At 40.7% G+C, this 16,191-nt stretch overlaps 2 protein-coding genes across 2 annotated transcripts; both read right to left on the reverse strand.

The window, feature by feature from the left end:
• Positions 1–394: 394 nt before the first annotated feature.
• Positions 395–1,351, reverse strand: LOC142204462 (olfactory receptor 5AR1-like). Its single transcript, XM_075275774.1, has one exon. The coding sequence runs from the start codon at positions 1,349–1,351 to the stop codon at positions 395–397; it is 957 nt and encodes a 318-aa protein (XP_075131875.1).
• Positions 1,352–11,612: 10,261 nt separating this feature from the next.
• Positions 11,613–12,494, reverse strand: LOC142204778 (olfactory receptor 5AR1-like). Its single transcript, XM_075276099.1, has one exon. The coding sequence runs from the start codon at positions 12,492–12,494 to the stop codon at positions 11,613–11,615; it is 882 nt and encodes a 293-aa protein (XP_075132200.1).
• Positions 12,495–16,191: the final 3,697 nt, after the last annotated feature.

Below are 16,191 nucleotides of genomic sequence, written 5' to 3' on the forward strand. Positions count from 1 at the left end.
CCAGTTTTTACCTTCAGTAGCGCTCTACCATTTCCCGATTTTTTCCTCACTTTGACCCAGAGTTATCTCTAGTCATGGAGACATGATGAAACCATGTTATATTTGGAAAGGCTGCTTAATTTGGGATACATGTATCTTCACATGTCAAGACAAAAGAACACTAAAGGAAGACCTGTTATATATTATAGTAGCCCTTTTGCAACTTTGCTCAATCCTAGAGTGACCCCCACCCAACTATAGGTCATGGTAGGTAAGTTTGTCCTCGCTACAGGACACTCTAGGCAAATTTGACTGGTGGTTATGTATTGTGGGTTTTGCATTCTTTTCGCAGGTTTTTGTAAATTGTGTGGAAATTTTTTGTCTTTCAGATAAAATAAAATTTGTCCCTATTTATTTATTTCTTTAATAAGGTTACAATGGCCGCCCAAACCTCCTTATTTCTCAGACTGTAGACCAGAGGATTTAACATTGGAACCACAACCAGATAAAGCATCGATAGTAACATGTCCTGGTCTTTAGAGTCTTCAGATTCAGGTTTCATGTACAAGAATATAATAGGTCCATAGAATAATATAACAGTGATGAGGTGGGAGGTGCAGCTGGAGAAAGCTTTCATACGTCCTGCCGAGGAACGGATCTTCAATATGGCGGAGAAGATGAAGACGTAAGAGATTATAGTGAGCAGAAATTGGACAAAGGAAATAAGAATGGCTTCAGAGAACATGAAAACCTTCCTGCTTGTGATGTCTGAGGAGGAAAGAGCGACCACTGAGTTCAGATCACAGAAGAAATTATTGATATCATGTGAAAAACAGAATTGTAATATGGCGGTAAGTATTGTGAGCAATAGAGAATTTAGAGCGCTCACTATCCAAGAAGAGGCCGCCAATACAATGTAGACATTATTCCTCATTATTGTGTGATATAGTAAGGGCTTACATATGGCCACATAGCGGTCATAGGCCATTGACGTCAGCATAAAAATTTCACCATTGGCACATAAGGCAAAGAAAACCATCTGGGTCATGCAGCTAGAAAATGAAATCCTGTGATCCTGGGTCAACGTCATGGCAAGCAATTTAGGAATAATTGTAGAAGTAGACACCACATCCAGTATGGCAAGGTTACACAAGAAGAAATACATTGGTTTATGTAATTTGGGCACAAAACATACCAGAAAAATAATTGTCAAATTCCCCACATCTGCCATTAGATAAATGACCAATATACCCAAAAATAGCTCAAGTTGCTCCAATGGAGACACTGAGAAGGCGACAATGTAAAATTCATTTTCAGAGCTAGAATTTGGACAGTCGTTCATGTTCCTGGCCTGCAGACAGTAATGTGACATGTTTGTGGATATTAGCAATGCATTATGTATTAGGAATCAGGAAAAGATCTCTCTCCATAGAAAATAGTACCAGTATTCGTCAATACCATCTCCAGGTTTTACTCATTTCAAGTCCAAAGCCTTCAATAGTAAGAATATGGTTATGCAAAAATAGTGAGCCTTGTTTCTATAGAGCATGTAATACAACAATCCCTCACTGTCTATTGTAACTATTACATTGTCCTACCCCAATATTGTGCTATGTAAAGTGTTATGGATGTTAAAGCCCCATATACAGAACAACATGTAATACCTATACCTCAGAATCACGTAGAGATGATCTCCAGTCACTTCTCTTTGGCTTTCTGTCTTGGTGTGACCTTTGAGAGTCCATTTTATAATGCTAATGTGGTTGGGGAATTGAGTCCATTGAGAGGATAGGAAAATGCAAAGAGACAATTAACTTAATTTACATTAATTGACTTGGATAATAATAGGAACAAAATAGAATAGGAATAATATCTGTAGAATTTGAGGGGGTCTGTACTGAAACCTCCATATAACTCAATGGGTGAGAACATGAGAACAAACATATCATAAGCAACATGATCATGGAAACTAGAGATGAGCGAACAGTAAAATGTCCGAGGTTCGATATTCGTTTCGAGTAGCCCCTCAATATTCGACTACTCGAATCGAATATCTAACCCTATTATAGTCTATGGGGGGAAAATGCTCGTTTCAGGGGTAGGCAACGTTCGATAAAATTATACTTACCAAGTCCACGAGTGAGGGTTGGGCTGGATCCTCCGTGCAGTCTTCTCCTTGCAGCGTCCCTGCGGCATCTTCCGACAAGCGGACATGCGCAGTCGGCTCTGCCCAGGCCCGATGCCTGGCAGAGTGAATGAAGAGCCGGAAGACGCCGCGGGGAAGCTGCACGGAGAAGACTTCTAAAGGTAGGAGAAGAACCAGCATTGATTGGCCGACTGTGTAGAATTCGGCCAATCAATGCTGGTTCTGCACCGAACTTTTACATTCGAACAGCGAGTGGTACTCGATCGAGTACGAGTATCTCGAATACCGTAGTATTCAATCGAACACCTACTCGATCGAGTACTACTCGCTCATCTCTAATGGAGACCCTATGGCAGATCCTTAATAGTATCATAAATTATTGCTCTGACCACAGGATTACTGGTTTATGAAGTAATAGATTCCTCTAAAAAAGAAGATATCAAACCTGATGAAGTAGCATTCATTCCGAATTGCAGGAAAAATTCGATTCACGGAGAATCTGGATTTCCTCCCGCTTCATGGTAAAAAATTGTATTTTTTCCTAAAATGGCTGCTGCTCCTATTAGGACAGTCAGCAGTCAGTCAGCCCTGTGATGTCACATTTTCTATTGAACTTAGTGCAGGGAGAGATTTGTCAAAATGAATCAGGCGTAGATCAGCCATGATTTCTACCCACCAATGCCTGATGCATCAGATTAAATTGTCCATGCTGCCTCATCCAAGCTGTCACCTCTACGTTATGTCACCTTGCCACTCTGTGGCCTCTTCACTAGGGTTGAGCGATCGTGTTCAGAAAAGATCGGATTCCGATCGGCGATTGAGAAAATTTCACGATCGCCATCGGAATTCCGAACACAATCTTTTTAGATGGGATCGAGATCGGTGATTATTTCCCACAATGCATTGCTACTGGCCAAGCATTGTAGGAAAAGCTAACAATGTTAGCCTTCACACTGAGTATACGCTCCGCTCATTCATTCTAATGGGAGACTAGCTAACATCTCTAGTAGCTACTTACCTGCAGAGATGGCTGGTCCGGTGCCCGGTGTTCTCGTTCTTCTTCTCCTCGCTGGCCCTGCCTCCCAGGTTAGTATTTAAAGAGCTAGTAAGAAGGCAGGGCTTGTAGTTTAGGAGAGTGTGGGTGGGTACAGGGCGGGGAGACGTGACGTCTCCCCTCCCAGTACCCGCCCACACTCTCCTAACCCACGTGGATTCTAACAATTAAAGTGTTCAATTGTTAGATTCCATGCTGTATAGTGAATAGGATTGTTTTTAAAATCCTATCTCCGATTAGTAAAAAAATACCATTGACTTGCATTGGGATTGGAATTGGGATCGAGATCGGGTTCGAATGAAAAATGATCGGAAATCGGATTTCAAAATCGATCCTGAAAAGTCAAGATCGGCTCAACCCTACTCCTCATGCTGCTGGTACCTCCACATTATAACGCTTCTCATGCTGTTTCCACCCTCCCCATTCCATGACTGGGCCACTATTTTGCCTTTTTGGCTTGGTTCACATCATCGTTTATTTGACCCTTCTTCAGATCTGTCAGAAGGAAGGAAAAATGAGATGCACAACGGATCCTGTCTGTGAAGCAGCTGCAAGGCCTGTATGGTCCCATCAGAATTAGCTTATGAATTGGCAACCAAAAGCAGGAGTGGGTACAAAACCTAGAAGACATGCAAAGCAGTATGAATACTTTTGCAAGCCACTGTAGGCACAAATAGGATAGTTTGCATATCACTTTGTGACTTTTTTTTTTTTTTTTTAAATGTAGATTGTGAGCCCCACATAGAGCCCACAATGTACATTTTTCCCTATCAGTATGTCTTTGGAATATGGGATGGAAATCCATGCAAACATGGGGAGAACATACAAACTCCTTGCAGATGGTTTTCTGCCCTTGGCGGGATTTGAACACCAGGACTCCAGCGCTGCAAGGCTGCAGTGCTAACCACTGAGCCACCGTGTGGCCCCCGACATTTTGTCATGAAACTATGTTGTATTAAGAAAGGACACTTAACACTAGAACAACCGGAGGGGTCATTTTGACTCTGTTGCTATTTATTTTTCTTGTAACTTTTATTTATTCTTGCTAGTGTATTTTTTAGGACACAAAAATGAATTGTAAGTTTTTTTTTCAGGAGCCCAGATTGATTGAGCCTCAACGATGAAACAGCCATGCAAAGCGTCGTGACATCAAATCAAGCATTTACTGCAATGCATATCGTAGCGGCCAATTTAGTTAGTCTGAGATGAATCCCAAATTGTTGCTTGTTTTGTTATTACATTCTAGATTTGTAACAAATTCTACTTGCATTTCCTAAATAAACTCCCTCTGCGGGCTTTCCACCATGGCATCAAGTCTTTATTGAGTAGAGGAAGATGGATATAAGGTTGGTGTAGGAAATGTCCATCCGTGGATCCAAACTATCCCTTCGTCGTGCAAATTGGGGTGGTTCTGAAGTTTATAAGTTTATAAATTTATTGTTATAAATCAGGAATCTTATATTGTTGGCTTTGAAGTTGTAATCTTCCATAGTTCCCTGTACAGATCTCCCATTGCTGTTTCTCAGGCTGCTCTCTTGTCTGAAGCCCAACACAAAGGCATTTGGGTTCTTTGCACTAATTGCAATGTAATAGGATATTTACATAACTCATAACACCCGTATATTGAAACCATCATGGAAGGCGCCTACACAAGGACAAGAACACACCGGGCTGATACTCCTTTGGCATCATTATGCAACAACCAAATCTCCGACGTCAAAACCATTCTCTTGTTTAACACCAACGGCGTCTACAAAACAACAGCATCAAAACTCCAAAAATGTAGGCACAAACACAATACATGAGTCTTCACACACTGAAGCCCATTATTCTCAATGGTGTTGGCGCTCATACTAATGTGTCTCATGTACATCACACACATATGTTGATATCTAAACTGAAACACTTATTTTTCTTTGTGCCTCATTCTTAGTAGACTTAAAGTGGGCCATACACATTAGATTTTAGATGGTCAGGGGACGGAGCCTGACCGCTGACTGTGATGGCTGCCTAGACCCACAGCTCCATCACCACTGAAACTGTTGTTACCCATCAGCTACAAACACTCACCAAACTATGGTCAAAATCAGTAGAGATAGAGGTGGTGACCAAGCTGACCGCTCCAAAATGACATCTGAACAAGCAGATATGCAACGCTTCTTGAAGAAACACTCCACATGCTCCTCGGGCTTTCTTCTAAAATGGTGCCAGTTGAAAGACAAGGAGATGCTGACACTGACCTGGAGGTGAGGACTCGCAATCTGTCTGCCACTCATCTGCAATCACAAAAAGCTTTCTTCGTAGAGTCCTCTCGCAGGCTATTGCCCCTGTTCTCTCTGACCTAGCGAACCTGAAGTCCGACATGCAAACAGTGGGCAGAAGAGTGGATGCCCTGGAGAGGTCGCATGTTACGATGTGTTGTGCCCTGTTCAACATCCACCTGGGGTAACCCCTTTTACGTAATCTGGTAAGTATTTGTTCAGATTGAATGCGATAGTCCTGGTCATCCGAACATGGTATTGGTAGCCAAAAAATCTAAAAATGACAATTGTAAGGATTCCCTTTTATATTTTTCCACTCCATACACCCCTCAATATAATCAGATTGTAGTAATTGTGAAAAAGAATCTTCCTATACTAGAGACTGATTACGTTACCAGAAAAATATTGGAAAGAGGGATAAGCTTTGTCCCACGTAAAGGGAATGTACTATGCATGCAATTGTATGTGGATTGTTGTTATGCCCGAATTTGGCATTAATGGAGTTAATGGATACCGATGGGTGTGTTCTCCCTCCGACCCTTTATATTCCATTCGGGCATTTATTTCTATCAGGCTATGAGTAAGGGACCATAAACATTCCGGTCCCGAAACGCGTCAGCTATCTAGCTATGCTCCTGTTTCTCCAAATGGTGATGTAATATCCATGTTTTACCTTTTTATCAAGTAACATTTAAGTTTTATTATACATGGCTTGCTGGAAAAAACTTTTTTTGAGATTCATGGTTTATTAACCCCATGACAGTTGGGTGTTTCCTGCAACCTTATCAGGTCTCAATACATATTTTTTCCTTCCAAGTTGAGCAGTTTTTCTTATTGGTAATGGTAATTTAGTAACCTAGTCATCGAGCAAACTCTGACTCAGACTATACCAATCGAGAACATAGTATTAAAGGGGTTATGCCATAAGAAGCATTTATCCTCCTTCCATAGGATAGGGGATGGATTGCTAATTGGTGAGGGTCCTACCACAGAGATCACCCCCTACCTGCAATGCAAATATTTCAGATACAACTATAATACCCACAACTGTGGTTATCAAGAATACGGCGAGTAAATAGCTCAGCCTGGGCATGTAAACAATATTGGGCACTGCATGCTATTGGAAACAGCTGATCTGCGGGGTCCTAACAGTAACCCCTGCTGATCAGCTCTTTGAAGGGACCGTGGTGCTTTTGCAAGTGCCATGACGCTTTTACTATCAACATAGCACATTATATAATAACATTACACGACAGCTATAAAACAAGCAGCGATATAAATATTGAAGGGGCTCCACACAGTATAATATGCTCCCAGAAGCGGCTCCACATAGTATAATATGCTCCCAGAAGCGGCTCCACACAGTCTAATGCTTCACCCCACCCAGTATAATATGCTGTGGGTGAACATTTGTATTGGTATAATTATAGTGTGTATTTGACCTTTTGCCATTGACAAAAAAAATAAATTCTGGTATTATTATTATTATTTTTTTTTTTTTATTTTGCAGATTAAATAAGGCAAAACTTTCACAATTTGAGTCTTTACTGATGTGCCAATGCCAGTTATGTGCATTTATTCCCTTATTGAACCACTAAGGCCCGGGCACCATGTGGCGTAAACGCCGCAGTTTGGCGATGACAAATGCTGCGGAAAAAAACACTGTGTTTTATAGTCACAGCAAGGTGGATGGTATTCTAGAGAAATCCCGAGAATCCCTCCCAAATCTTATGAAAAAATACGCTCTGCAGAAACACTCCGATTTCCAAAACATGTAAATTATTCCTACGAAAATGCAGGTGGTTGAATTGAATTGAAATTTTGTAACAGCGCCCCATTCTTTGACCTCACGGTGTATGTATATCTTTCATTAATTTTACAATGGCCCCCCAAACCTCCTTATTTCTCAGACTGTAGACCAGAGGATTCAACATCGGAACCACAACCAGATAAAGCATCGATAGTAACATGTCCTGATCTTTAGAGTCTTCGGATTCAGGTTTGATGTACAGGATTAGAACTGGTCCATATAACAATAGAACAGTGATGAGGTGGGAGGTGCAGCTGGAGAAAGCTTTCATACGTCCTGCCGAGGAACGGATCTTCAATATGGCGGAGAAGATAAAGACATAGGAGACAATAATGAGCAGGAATTGTACAAAGGTAATCATGATAACTTCTAAAATCATTAAAATCTTCCTGCTTGTGATGTCTGAAGAGGAAACAGCGACCACCGAATTCAGATCACAGAAGAAATTACTGATATCATGTGAATTACAGAATTGTAATATGGCGGTAAGTATTGTGTGTGATAGAGCATGCAGAATACTAAATATCCATGCGGAGGCCGCCATTACGATGTAGACATTCTTCCTCATTATTGTATTATATAGTAAGGGCTTACATATGGCCACATAGCGGTCATAGGCCATGGCCGTCAGCATACAGATTTCACCATTAGCAAATACAATATAGAAAAACATCTGGGTCAAACAACTAAAAAACGAGATCCCGTGATCTAATGTCAATGTAATAGCAAGCAGCTTAGGAATATTGGTAGAGGTAGACCCAACGTCTAGGATGGCGAGATTACACAAGAAGAAATACATCGGACTGTGTAATTTTGGTACCAAATATACAAGAAAAATTATTGTCAAATTCCCCAAAACAGCCAACAGATAAATGACCAAAATCCCCAAAAATAGCTCAAGTTGTCCCACTGTAGACACCGAGAAGGCGACAATGTAAAATTCATTTCCAGAGCTAGAATTTGGACAGTTCTTCATGTCGCTGGTCTACAGACAGGAATGTGGCACGTTATGATACGTTATGTAGATATGGGCTATCAAAACCCTCCATACATTAGTAATATATTATTTTTTAGCAATCAGGAAAGGAACATCTCTTGAATCAACATCTGCATTAAAAAACAGCATGGAAAACCGCCAATAAATGCTGCATTTTCCCAAAGAAATCTATGTGGATCTACCAGACAATACCATCTAAGGTTTTTCTTATTTCAAGTTCACAACCCTCAATGTGAGGATCGTAGTCATGGAACAATTGTGTATAGTCATAATTACAATGTTTTACCCCAATATTGCGATCTGTAAAGTGTTTTGGTTGTTAATGCGCCATAGAAGGAATACAATGTAACATCTATACCACAGAATCACGTAGAGACGCTCTCCAGTCCTTTCTCTTTGGCTTTCTGTCTTGGTGTAACCCGAGAGAGTCTACTTTATAATGTTAATATGGTTGGGTAATTGGGTCCATGGAGAGGATAGAAAGTAGCAGGAGAGATAATTATCTTTATTACAATAATTAATACCTGTGTGGTAATGTGGGAGCGGGAACAGAGTAGGGTTCGTTTTAGAGATTATAATTGTGGAAGGGTTTACATTAGGAATTGAGATAGGCCTGTCTGAAAAGATGTGTCTTTAGTTTGCTCTTGAAGCTGTAGAAATTGGTTGTTAATCTGATTGTCCAGGGTAGAGCATTCCAGAGAAGTGGTGCAGCTCAGGAGAAGTCTTGTATACGAGCGTGGGAAGTTCTGATAATAGAGGATGTAAATGTTAGGTCATTGAGTGGACGAGGGCATGGGTTGGACATTAGACAGAGATGAAGGAGAAAATGTATAGAGGTACAGTATTATGGAGATCCTTGTGGATGAGGGTGATAAGTTTATATTGTATTCTTATTGTAATGAATAGGCAGCCAAGTCTATTGCCTTGTGCATACTGGCTATTTACTCTTTGCATTCTATTATATTTATACATATTCCCGACCTCTGGTTTACTTTTGACTATTCTCTTGGATTTTGATTCTGTACTGCGCTGCTCAACTGCTATTGACCACTTGTCTAGCTGACCTCCTTTTTGTTTTTGTTTGTTTTGTCTACTTTTTGCGTCATCACTTATATCTGAGAAGGGACTGTCATCCAGTTGTCTTCTGTCACCTAGGGCAGTGAGGCAAGTAGGCAGGGATAGGGGAGGGTTCAGCTTAGGGCTCACTGTCTTGTTGTGCCCCTCCTCCCAGGGTTCAGCAGCAGTTACTGGGGAATTGCATTCAGAATCTTTAAGAATCTTGTGAATACACAAGCTGCAAAGCTTTTTCTCTCTGCACAATAGAAATATGATACATGTGGAGGGAGGCAAAGCATCTAAATTTATAATGGCACAGATTATGAAGTTTAAGATCTCTGCATTCATCTACTCTATCAAAATTTCTCAGACACATTACACCGCTAAACAGAATCCCAAATGCTTCATCACTACTGATCGATGACATCTTAGGAGGAATGAGGAAGAGTTCAAGAAACAAGCTGGAACAAAATATATGACTGGTTTGTTGAACTCTTTGGTCATGGGACACTTTGACCCAGAATCATCTCTCAGTGAAGTCATGATGAAACCATGTTGTGTTTAGATAGGCTAATGAAACTGGGACACTTGTATCTTCACATGTCAAGCCAAAAGGACACTAAAGGAAGACACATTACATTTTACAGTAGCCCACTTGAAACTTTGCTCAATCCTAGAGTGACCACCTCCTCACTATTGGTCAATTCTAGGTAAGTTTGTCCTTGCTATGGATCACTCTAGGCAAATTTGACTGGTGGTATATATTATGGGTTTTGCACTCTTTTCACAGAATTTCGTAAATTCTGTGGAGATTTCTGGCCTAAAATTTGTGAAGTCAGGCACTCATGTAGAACTAGAAGGAATGTGTTTCGAGATGGAGGTGAGGACCACAGGACTGTATATACAGACCTATTGACTTCCTCAAAGTAAAACTCATTAACCCCATAGTACAGGGATCAGCAACATCCAAACCTCTAGCTGTTGTGACATTACAACTTCTTGAATGTTCCAGAGACTCGGGTCAGAGTTTCAAGAACAGACAAGTAAGTTTTCAGGTAGTTTCACAACAGCTGGAGGCTTGGAGGTTTTTTTGGATTAAAAGTTCAAACAATTTTTTCAATTTTTTCATCTTCTTATCCAAGAGCCAGAACTTTTTAATATGTCCATCAACATCACTCTATGAGGGCTTGTTTGTTGTAGGATGGGTTGTGTGTTTTCAATACCCAACATACAATATAACATATAACCTTTATTAACATTTTCTTTGGGGAATGTAATAAAACTACAATTCCACTTTTTTGTGTATGTGATATTTTGTATTATTTATCGTGGGTCACTATGATTATGGCATTATACAATCTGTTTTATTACCTTTACATGCCACTGTGAACATTAGGACTACTAACTATGAGCAACATTTATTCATGTTCCGTGTCCCATTAGATGAATCTAAAGTCTTAACAAACATGTGACCAAATAAAATAAACATGCCAGACATCTGAACCAGTTTATGGTTGTAAATATCTTGGCAAGCTTATTCCGACCTCTTATTTATTAAAAGATTTCTGACCTATCCTCCTCCACTCCCCAAGAACAAACAGATCTTGTCTCAACCGATCAATTTTTCAACTTCCAACATGATGAAACACCCAATTGTATCAGTCTTTAGTTGGTTTATCCCCCAGTCCTTGTAACATAACAGCGAATTTATGATTAATCTCACCTCCTATTGAATGTAAATGGTCTGACAATGTAAATTTTGAGGACTGGAATTGCACTTTCCCCTACCAAGAATTCTTCCATGAATTCAAGGTGTCTCAGCTACTCCCTTAAATGCTCTATGGTGATAAATATGGCGCCCGAGCAGGTCAAGGAAGTCTTGCTTTCTGGTTGCATTCTGCATTCTGTGTATGTGTGAGGGGACACATGTGGCTGCTGGATGTCCTGCACATAACACTCAGTTGTTAGTGTCCCCCATATTACCATGACCATAGGATGTTGCCCCAGGTCATCACACTAGCAGTTGGGACAACGTGTCTCTCTGCAACAAATGCTGTATCGTAGCACCCACCAAGAGGTTTCCATACTGAAACCTTACCAAAACGAAACCTGGATTAGCTTAATACGGTGTGGTTCCAGTCTGTAGAAGACCAAGTGTCTTGCTCACGTCAAGGGCATTTGAAGAAGTACTATAATGTCCTCTTGTATAAAGGCCCATTGTCTAATCAGACCAAACCTGTAATAACTTACATATCTGCCTGGGACAAAACTACACGCCAAGATCTAATGGCAATGGTCAATAAGTGTATTTATTTAATTAATGTTACAATAGCCCCCCAAACCTCCTTATTTCTCAGACTGTAGACCAGAGGATTCAACATTGGAACCACAACCAGATAAAGCATCGATAGTAACATGTCCTGGTCTTCAGAGTCTTCAGATTCAGGTTTCATGTACAAGAATATAATTGGTCCATATAACAATATAACAGTGATGAGGTGGGAGGTGCAGCTGGAGAAAGCTTTCATACGTCCTGCCGAGGAACGGATCTTCAATATGGCGGAGAAGATAAAGATATAGGAGACAATAATGAGCAGGAATTGTGCAAAAGTAATCATGATAACTTCGCAAATCATTAAGATTTTCCTACTTGTGATGTCTGAGGAGGAAAGAACGATCACTGAATTCAGATCACAGAAAAAATTATTGATATCATGTGAATTACAGAATTGTAACATGGCGGTAAGTAATGTATGTGATAGAGAATTTAGGACACTAACCATCCATACGGCGGCCGCCATTACAATGTAGATGTTCTTTCGCATTATTGTGTAATATAGTAAGGGCTTACATATGGCCACATAGCGGTCATAGGCCATTGATGTCAGCAAACAAATTTCACCATTAGCAAATAAGATGAAGAAAAACATCTGGGTCAGGCAGCAAGAAAATGAGATCTTATGATCCTGAGTCAATGTAATAGCAAGCAGTTTAGGAATATTGGTAGAGGTAGACGCCACATCTACAATGGCGAGGTTACACAAGAAGAAATACATCGGACTGTGCAGTTTTGGCACCAAACATACAAGAAAAATTATTATCAAATTCCCCAAAACAGCCAACAGATAAATGACCAAAATCCCGAAAAATAGCTCAAGTTGTTCCATTCTGGATATTGAGAAGGCGACCATGTAAAAATCATTTTGAATGCTAGAATTTGGACAGTCATTCATGTTACTGGTCTGCAGACAGAATGTGACATGTTTGTGAATATTTACACACAGGACATACAAACCAAGAATAATATGGGGCAACACGGTGGCTTAGGGCTCATTCACATCTGCGCCCGGTCTCCGTGCATACAGGTTTCTGTTTCCTGCACAAAACAGAGCAGGAGACGGAAACCTGCAGGACTCTTTCATACCCATTTATTTGAATGGGTTTGAAAGGTGTCCGGCCGTGAGCGCTGGTGAGCATTTTATGCACTCCGCCACAAAGCCGTTTTTTTAAAAAAATTGGACACAGAGTCGGACATGCAGTACTCTGTGTCCGATTTGAACAAAATGGTTTCGCGGCGGAGAGCATGAAACGCTCACCGGCGCTCATGGCCGGACCCGGTCTGATAACTTTCCGTATTTTGCATGCAGAAGACGGAAAGGTCAGAATGGACTCCGGGCGCTAGGTTGAACCTAGTGTTAATGGTTAGCACTGCAGCCTTGCAGTGCTGGAGTCCTGGGTTCAAATCCTGCCAGAAGCAACACCTGCAAGGAGTTTGTATGTTCTCCCCGTGTTTGTGTGGATTTCCTCCCATTTTATAAAGACATACTGATAGGAAAAAATGTACATTGTGATCTCTATATGGGGCTCACAATCTACATAAAAGAAACAAAAATAATAAGTAATAGTTATCCATCTTCTAATAGTTGTTGTCATGTCCTTACAATGGTCCATCAATTTTAGATTGGCCACATCTTTCTGCCAGGACCCAGCAGATTAACTATTTCTCAGAGTGTGCTACCATTATTTGTATGCGCTCCACACTTGCCATACTTTCAGCCTCACAGTAGTGTCCCATCTAAGTCTATGGGACACCACCATAGTGCCAATAACTGGCAAGTGTGGAGTGTATGTAAAGAAGGGGGAGAGGTGCATGCTTTGGAAGACAACTCAACCACCACTATTAAATTGCGGCAAGTAAGCAGCACCAAGCACGGCATGTAAATAAAGGTGGAAGCTGAGGGCTCCAGAAAACAGCTGCTCTGCAGGGGTCCCAACAAGGCTCCAATTATTGGGTGGTGGATAACTCAAAGAATACAGTATGTGAATTTACCCTTAATAAGCCAATTTTATCTTTGCATTTCACTAATTTAAAATTCTGCCATTTGAAGAACATAATCGAGAATAAAGTTCTGAAGCCACACTGAAAAGAGAAGCTATTTTCGAGACTCCTAGACCTTTTATTGTATCTCTTACGCGCAAAATATTTTAAAAATCAGACTTACAGTACTATGTCCAGGGCCCATCATCACTGGAATATTTCTTTCCATGGTTTCCACCATTGGGCAATCAAAATTTCTTGGTGACTACACATTATATTCTCCGCTTGTCACCTGCCGCTTATTGTAATAACAACATGTCTGATATACTGCATAGGACAGCTCCATAGCTATAGATGACCTCAGTGTAGGCCAAAGATAGGCTTGTACCAAAAATAGTTTCCAACAATTTTACTTGTCACTTGTCTGTACAGCACTGTAAGCCTTGCCCCAATATTGTCCTGCGTCAGGTGTTTCATTGGTTGATGCCCCAAATAAATAATATCGCCTACACCTTAGAATCATATAGAGATGATCTCCAGTCAGTTCTCTTTGTCTTTCGGGCTCTTTGTGGCTTGATGGAGCCAATTTTATAAGGTTACTGTTGTTGGGAAATAGAGTCTATGGAGAAGATAGGAAATAGCAGAGGGACAATTAACTGCATTTGCAGTAATTAATTAGGATAATAATAATATGACTAGGAGGAATAGGAATCATAACTGTACAATATGGCTAGTTTATACAACTCACAGGTTAGTTGTGGAGATGAACAAACTGGTTTAGTAACAAGTCATTCCAAATTCAAAAAATCTTGAGTTTGCGGCTTAATACAAAGAGTTTTAGGTATTGCAGCCATTAATCTATTATGCCGCATAGTCTCTTCTGATCCCACAGTACAGAGATAAACAGAGATACATGGGGAGGTTATTATGGTCTGCAATCTAACATAAAAAAAACCAAAATCTTGCGGAGCACAACTAGGCTCTGAGCCGAAGAGCTACCCTGGTGCGAATGAAGCCTGACAGTTAGCATCACTGCCAGGATACTCCACCATCTGGGTGTCTCTGTTAACCTCACAGAGACAGCCTCTGCAGCTCAGAGCAGCCGCTAAAGAAATAGAGTCTAGTCAGAACCTCTGAGCTAGACAAAGACCAACTCAAAGTGTATGTTACTACACTAATTTCTAATGCTAATTTCAGGGCATTTGTGAAACAAAGCAGCTTGCTGCCAGAGAACTAAAGGTGTGATTCTATCTGAGAGGAAATTCTAACTAAGGCCAACTACAAAACAACAGCACAGGAACCAAGCACACAGCAACTCATAATGAGGATCTGGAATGAGGCTAGGGCAGCAGACTAAGCCACCTGCCTCCTTAAATAGGGAACGGGCAGTCCCAACCAACCAGCCTAGCTGCCCACACCAGGCGTACATTGGCTGACACACTTGTCAGTCAGACAACCAACCACGCCCAGCTGCTGCAAGGAATTAACCCCTGCAAAGCAGGGCTGCCATCAAGTAGGGAAGGGTGACAGCCGGAAAAACGCAACAACAGAGGAGAGGGCTGCGACCCGTCCCCTCATCCCCAGCTGCCGCACTGTCCTAACTGAGGTGCTGTAAAATACTTATCAATGCTCACCTTTGTGAGGTCAAAAAGGTACAAAGCTTTGCAGCACTTGGAGACTGTAAATGTCTTGTTCCAGTTGGCAGATATCTCATGCCACAAAGATGACTCTTGTTTGGCATGGCTCCTCTTAGTCAATGTCTCAGCTTCTTCATTTAGAATACGTTCTTTTATTCACTTTTGGGATCTGCAGTGGAGCCTTTGTCATGTTCATCTAGTCCACATTTAAAGGGTTATGTTGAAAAAATGCAAATAAAATAACCAATGAGGCTCCATTTTCCCAGTGGTACATGTTAAACTTTAAGTTGTAGGTGAGATACTTCTTTTTTTTTTTTTTTTTTGTCCATTAGCTATTTTTTTTTTTTTTTTTAATAAAGAAATGATTTCCCTATTATAGGCATCTTATCTTATTGCGGGTTATCATCTCGTACTTGCAATGTTTCTGCTTCTTACTTGAAAAGGTAACCCAGTCACGTTAAGAAAATTGAGACTGGGTTAATGACAAGTCCGTGACCATAGAAAGTTACTGCATCCATGGATGTATCCATTGGTAACCTGTGGGATCGATTTTTCATAACAATACTAATATTTTTCTCCAAAAAGGACCAAGATCCTATGAAGATAGAGTACTAGCGTTCGATATGTCTTATAAGTCAAGACATTAAGATTCTTTCTAAAATCTTGGCAAATAGACTTCCATGCTACCCGTCTGGCCTGATTTCTGAAGTTCAGTTAGATTTATCAAAAGCAGGTCGAGGTTTAGGAACATATATAAGAATTTGGCAATCTAGGACGAGACCAGTCCAGGGACGCGGTTATAAGAAGGAAACAATGATATCTTTTGATGCTAAAAAAAAAACAGATGACCATGTGTCCTGAGACTGGCCGCTCCTTGTACTGCAGAAATTTGAACCTGTAAGGAAATGTTTGAAGTATCAGAACTTTATGGTG

Source organism: Leptodactylus fuscus, chromosome 5, assembly GCF_031893055.1.
Source record: "Leptodactylus fuscus isolate aLepFus1 chromosome 5, aLepFus1.hap2, whole genome shotgun sequence".
NCBI classification, from domain to species: Eukaryota; Metazoa; Chordata; class Amphibia; order Anura; family Leptodactylidae; genus Leptodactylus; species Leptodactylus fuscus.